Source organism: Trachymyrmex cornetzi, unplaced genomic scaffold, assembly GCF_001594075.2.
Source record: "Trachymyrmex cornetzi isolate Tcor2-1 unplaced genomic scaffold, Tcor1.1 scaffold99, whole genome shotgun sequence".
NCBI lineage: Eukaryota > Metazoa > Arthropoda > Insecta > Hymenoptera > Formicidae > Trachymyrmex > Trachymyrmex cornetzi.
In genome coordinates, this window is record NW_017300343.1 from 264,236 (window position 1) to 271,258 (window position 7,023).

General features: G+C 37.6%; 1 protein-coding gene across 1 annotated transcript in view; it reads left to right on the plus strand.

The window, feature by feature from the left end:
- LOC108770164 (homeobox protein aristaless) overlaps nucleotides 1-6,728 on the plus strand; it is a 145,824-nt gene extending 139,096 nt beyond the window's left edge. Inside the window, exon 4 of the mRNA XM_018521557.1 lies at nucleotides 5,635-6,728. Coding sequence (XP_018377059.1) covers nucleotides 5,635-6,207 — 573 coding nt within the window. The 3' untranslated portion in view covers nucleotides 6,208-6,728. The remainder of the gene's footprint in view (nucleotides 1-5,634) is intronic.
- Nucleotides 6,729-7,023: the final 295 nt, after the last annotated feature.

The window sequence follows — 7,023 nt, forward strand, 5'->3', positions numbered from 1 at the left end:
TTGTATTGTTTGAATGCTCAAAAAGTATTTGAACAGACGAGAAATTTAGCTTCTAAAATCAGGAATATATGCGAAGCTCGTTTGTTTATATTAGAACAGAATGTATTCATTGTATAAAATTGCTAATTAATGTTTATTTTCTACAAATAGAGCTTTTTTTATAACAAATTTTCTTGTACGAATACTTTTTGCTCTCACTGTATGTACATATTTTGTCATCATAATCAAATTCCGAAATAAACTCCGTTTGAGTTCTTCAATTAAATCGTGAGATTACAAATCTAACATAACGAGCACTTAACTCGTACTTAACTCGTAGGATCTATTTATTAAATCGTATCACGTCTCAAAATCATTTTCAGTTAAGTTCTTCAATAGATACGCGATTGCAAGAGCGATTATAAGTCTGAAAGGGTTCGAAGATTCATCCAAGAAAAAAGTATCTATTATATACATCGTATCGAACGCGCGGGAAAAACTTCTTCGTCAGTAAGAGAGAGAAAGAGAGGAAAAGATTGAAGTGGAGAAACAGGAGAAATGAACGTACTCGGCGTTCTTGTAATTAATGCGGCACGATTAAGCACGAAACGAGTAGGTTCCGGCGGCGATGCGGTTACGTTTTGTTTTAAAAGCGGAGAGTCGGAGATGTTTAGCGCCCTGCTGGGGGCAATCCTGTTCGCTGTGGGGGGTCCTGGCACCCGCGACCCCCCCCTTCCTCACTCAACCCTAACGATGCCAGGAGTCTCTAATCTCCCGTGTGTCTAGGCGATTCCGAACCGGGCGGCGGTACACGCGGAACGCGTACATTTGGCTTGGTCGAGCCTCCACCTCGAACAACAAAAATCGAAATATAAATATGGGGATTGTAATCGATTATTGCGCAATCGTAAATCTCGCGTTTTAACCGCTCGTAGATTCGCCCCTTGGCAGAATGATTGATTTAAATGATATTGTTGGGAACACTACGTCTAGTTCGAATCATTAAAATCGAGATATTAATTGTACACACACATGCACATAATATAATTAGATATAATACAATTATAATGAAATTGTTTTCTAAAATAAAAATGAGACTTAATATATTATGTAAGAAAAAAGATGACTATAATATTTTATTGATACTATATCAAAGTTTTTCAACTAACGTACTGCAAAGAGTCTCTCCAAGTGTAACGCAAAAATTGTTTTAAATATAAAAAGAAATGAAAAAAGTTAGAAATAATTTAAAAAAAAAACAAGTAAAACACGGAGGCCTAAATATTTAAAAATAGTGAAAATTATGTAAATTACATTGTGCTTATATTTTAATCAAAACGATATCTTCATTACAATAAAATTAGACTTTTAAAATGATGAAATAAAAAATAAGAATTTTAGAACTTTATTTTTTATTTCTAAATGTCGCGTTAGCGATATCTGATAAAAGATGTATGCTGAGGATCGCATCTAAATGTACCTTGAATAGAGATCCATTATTTAAGGGGATGCTGGAGTTATCAACGGAGCGTTATATCGTATTTCTCAAACCATTTCGTGTGTTTTCCTTATACAGAATAAAAAATCCTTCTCCAGAATAAAAGAAAAAACGCAAATACCTTTGGAAAAGTACAAACCGGTATGAAAATTCTTAAAAAATTGTAAATTACAATTTTCTGTTACTACGTAGGTTTGCTTCTTTCACATATATATACATATAAATGAATGCAAGGATATATCCAAACAAAAAGTACTTTGCCATATTTGAGTAATTTATAAGAATATCATGAGATCTTCAAATTATGATTTTGAAGCTTATAAGAAAAATGGCTTGAGAAGTACGATTTGAGTGTACATAACCTCGCATTTACGTAATATATCGAATATAGTAGAGCAAGAAATGTACGTAACGTTTTACTTAATGATTTTGCTTAATGTACGTAATAGTTTAATTAATGTATATAACGTTTTCTTGATGTACGTAATATTTTATTTGGAATTAAAAATCTGTTTTATCGATATCGATCAAGTTCAGCCGTCGCTCCAGCATCCCTTTAATGTGCTGCGAATAAAAAAAGATTTAAAAACGCTGTACCATACTAACATATAGTGCAATTAACTTTTGAACATTAATATGTATGAAAGACAAAATTACACACACTGAACGAAAACAAGATTTTCAAATCACTAACAATATCTCAGATAATTCTATTTTTATTTCATTGCGCTTTACTATTTCGTTTTCGAGAGCAAATCGATCGTGTAAGCGATCTCAGATCCGAGCATCAGATAGAACAGAATCACAGATAGAGCAAACTGATTAAAATCTTCTTTTCGACAACGAGCTACCAGAATGGGATCCACAGATCTCACGGAACGCGTTCGCAATCGCCGCCGCCGCGTCATCGGTGAGCCAATGATCGGGCCGATCGTCAAATCGCAAAGTCATCCGGGCATATGTCTATCCTCGTCCGCACGATGACGAAGCTGCACCGTGACGAACCGTATTGGGAGTGTCTACATCACTCGGCGGTACTTTTGATTCCTAAATCCGTGATGCTGGAGCAGATCCGAGAGAGCCGGAGTCGCGGCAATGTGGAACGCGCAGTCGTATACTATTTCAACGCGAGAGCATTGCACGTCGATGGCAAAACGAGGCGAATTTCTCCTCGTATGTGGAAAAAAACAAGTGAGCCGTGTAAGGTCTCCTCTGTTACGTGACCTTATAGCCAACGAAGAGAATGAAAAGGAGAACCGTCATTTTCTAATATCTGCGACGCTACATTCCTTCAACGCGACGTGTCATTCTTTGATATGAAAGAATAAATCAGAAGGTTGAAAATGATGAATATAAAAATAAAATACAAATATTAAACAAAGTATCTTTTAAGATCGTAATGTAAATACACAACAAATAGGAAATAAAAGCCCTAAACTGTCAAGCTGGATCTTTAATGCTTGAATAATTCCGTGTGAATTTATATATACTTGTGTCGAATCCTGTAAACTATGCGCCAAATTTAATTTTCAATCTTGAAACGCAATCTTAATAGAACTAGAGTAGTAATATCACAATTTAAATTGATATATTTTTCGCAATAAAATTATTTAAAGTTTTTGATATGCTTATTTGCCAATTTAATTTGTGATATTACTAGTCTAGTTCGGTTAGAATTGAGTTTCAAGACTGAAATTTGAAATTATAGAAATTCATGTAGAAATAATCAGTTTAATAAAAGAAAGGTCTAATAACAATATTATTTCATGTCATACTCTAATTTGTATGTTTTTACGAATAATTAATGTTACAAGAGATTTATTCGATTTATTTAGAAATCAAAAGGCGAATGGATGCATCAAAAAATATGTATCGAATAGTATATTTAGAAGAATGAAGTCATGCAATAAACACAATGAATTGAAATTAATGTTACAAGAGATTTATTCGATTTATTTAGAAATCAAAAGGCGAATGGCTGCAAAAAAAATATGTATCGAATAGTATATTTAGAAGAATGAAGTCATGCAATAAACACAATGAATTGAAATTCAATCCAGAGTGCGTTGAAATGGCAGTCAGAGAGCGAGGAAACTTTGCAGAAGATGGAGAACTGTTCGCGCGATTACCTGACGAGAATTCTCGCTGGAAGTATCTTGAAAGTCGCGCTTCTGAAGTAACATGAAACATCTCCCTTACCGGAAACGATAAAAGACCCGGATAGTTTTCAGGATAGATGGCCGCTTCTCGAAAAGTTCTACTCGAACAATCGACGTAACGAGCCACGCTCGGAATTCGCGGCCGTTATTTACCGCGGAAACAATGGATATACAAAAATCCGGAATCACAGCAGGTGCTCGCGCGCGGGGAGATTGGATAAGTTGAATTGTTGTTGTCCTAAGCCATTCGTCATTGCGATCAGTCACGAGACACGTCTCCTCTTTCTTTTTCTTTCTCTTGTGCGACCTGATATTAAAACGAAATCGGCGATACGTTATTTGCGTTCGGTCGGGACGCGCACGACATAAAATCGACCCAACAACCAGAGATAGGACGGTAGAGGCATGAAAAAGTGACGGAAAAAGGGAAAAGAGAGAAGAGAGAGACACGGATTGACGAAGGAGTGAGAAGGAACGAACTTCCGCTGAACTGATTAGAGCTCCGGGTCTTTTCGAAGAAGCCTTGCGTTGGAATGGAATGGAATGTGCTGGAACCTGGTGAACGCACATCACGAACGGCGACTCGCATTGGTTGTCCAATTTCTATTTACAAGTATTAGAATTCAATCTCCTTGTGGATTTAACGTCGACATCAAATTCCGACTTGTTCGCAGAGCATTTAAGTTATAAAACGGAGCAAAGCATTTTAAATCGTAAAAATAAGTAATGAGGTTATTACATTTGTCACAACTATGACTAGCAAAAAAATATTTAAGAGATTTTGATTAGTTTAAAAATTTAAATATTTAAAAAATATTTAAATTCTAACAAAAGGAAAAACTAAAATTTCACATCAAATAATCATGCACGATAATTAATATATTTTTACTTATTCCCGCATTTATATTATTTTTAGCCCAACAATATATATTTACAAGAATTTTCTAGCTTCATGATTACCGCACAAATAGTACAGTAATTGTGCCTTAAGAAGCCTTAAGAATGTTAGTACAGTAATTATTCAACTGCAACATTCAATAATTAATTGAATATTGCAGTTGAATAATTGCTGCACCATTTGTACAGTAATCATGAAACTAGAAAATTCTTGTATTATCACAGTACTATTAATAATATGATTTTCATATGTTTGTATTACGTCCTCTCCTAATAATAATACTTACTCCTAATAATACTTTATTTATAAATTATGTACATTGCGAATTTGACACGCAGTGATACCGATTCCGAGTATTTCGAGTTGCCAGAAACGAAAAGTGGGCCAAGGAATCGCTAACCTAACGGTTTTACAACAACCGATATTTTGTTAATTTTCGAGGAGAAACGTAAAGTTCAGGTAGAGAGACAGATGAAAGAAAAGAGAGAGAAGGGAAACGCGAACGAACAGAGATCTCTGCCTCGCAGCAGTATTCGGTTTCCTTGGAGCATCGACAGTAATGATACGCTGTTCTCTACCTTCCTGAAAAAGAGGAGAATGCGTCACTGTAACCGGAATTCGAACTCTCACGGATCAACAACTTCTAAGGAAGAAAGTACCTATCGAATACCTTTCTGACCCGGAATCGAATGAACGACTTTCTTGAAACTTTTAAAGGGGATCTAAATCTTTACTTCTATTATTTGTTCGTTGCGATAATTATAAAAGCAATCAAGATTATAAGGTTTAAAACTCATAATAATAAGGAGCCATTTTATAAATATTATCAAATATAATATTAAATGTATAACATAAATATTATTTTTAGAAAAAGCGAAAACGGAAACGAACGTAGTATTATTCGCGTCTGTAAACACTCAGCTGATCACTATAGTGGTACTGTTATTATTTGAAATATCGACTGCGTTGCGGTTGCGTAATGCGAAGGATTCCGAAAGACGCAAAAAGAATCCTTCCGGGCTCTACTGTTATCGCGATTTAAGAGCCTTCCACGAACGACACGGCGCCTAATCAGACCGCTCGTTCATCATGTGTTTCAGGTCTGGTTCCAGAATCGGCGGGCCAAGTGGCGTAAACAGGAGAAGGTCGGGCCCCAGGCACATCCGTACACTCCGTACCCACCACCGTCGGCGGTCGTGGCGCCGACCTTGCCGAACCCCTTCGCCCACCTGGTCAACTTCCCGCACAGGAAGCCCTTCGACGCCTTTCGCTATCCGCCGTTGGGTCATGGCCCGGTCCTCCCCGGTAGTTACGCCGCTCATCCCTATCATCGGGCCCCGCCACCGTTGCTGCCGCCCGGCATGCCCCTGCCGTACACGTCCCCCTTTCAGAATTTGCTGGCGAACATATCAGCAGCGCGGCCAAAGTTGGTGCGTGGTTCGCCACCCCCGCCTCCGCCTCCTGCCTCCGCGATAGCTCTGTCGCATACCCCAGTGGCACCCCCACCCCCAGCACCGCCGACAGCCACCTCGCCGCAGAGCTCACCTACGGGTAGCGTGGGATTACCGGACATCGACAGGAGGACCAACAGTATCGCCTCGCTGAGACTTAAAGCTCGCGAGTACGAGATGCATCTGGAGATGTTACGTAAGAACGGCGATCTCATAAGTTGAAACGTTGCCGATCGAGGGTGGCAGACAACGAGCGCAAGTCTGTCCGATGAATCGGTTCGATAGGGTCGTGGATCGATAAATTAGGCAGACATTCTTCCACACGGAGAATGTCGGCAGGTCGAGTCAAGTGAATGAACTCGTGAAATTCTTAAACATTTAAATCAGTGTTTGCTCAACGTGACGTACAATCTTAACCAAATATCAAAATACTTAGTTGAATATTGCAACAAACAGCGATTGTGATGTTTAACTATTTATGGCGATTTTAGATTGTGTAACGTCGCATTGGTCAGACTACTGATTCGAGTGTTGTTGATCGGTCCATTGATAACCGTGACGAACTTAGGAAAATGTGTGATCGAGTTTCGTGGCAAACTGTACGTAGTAAATGCTAGCACGTTTGTTGAGCAGAGCAGATTCTGTATCGAAAAGATGGAATGTGAAAGAGATGTCATGAGTTCCGTTTTCCATTAAATAGTCTATCATCAAATTCGTGATATTGTTCACCTTCTGTATGTTTTGCGCGGTAAAAAATATCTCAAGAAAATTGAATAGATGAGTGAACAAAATTCTTAACAATAAAATTTAATCAGAATAATTTGAAATTTATAAAAAGTAGGAAAAAAAATGCTTTAGACTTTATAGACCGTGTCCTCTTTTAAAATTAACATTCAAAAATTAACAAAAAAATTTATTGCGATGCAATTTTTTCAATCTTCTTTTGTTTATCACTTGTTGTTATCCATGACATCGTTCTACAATATGAAACAAAAAGGAACGCGGAATGGCGTGAACGAAAGCAAGAAAGAGTGAAAT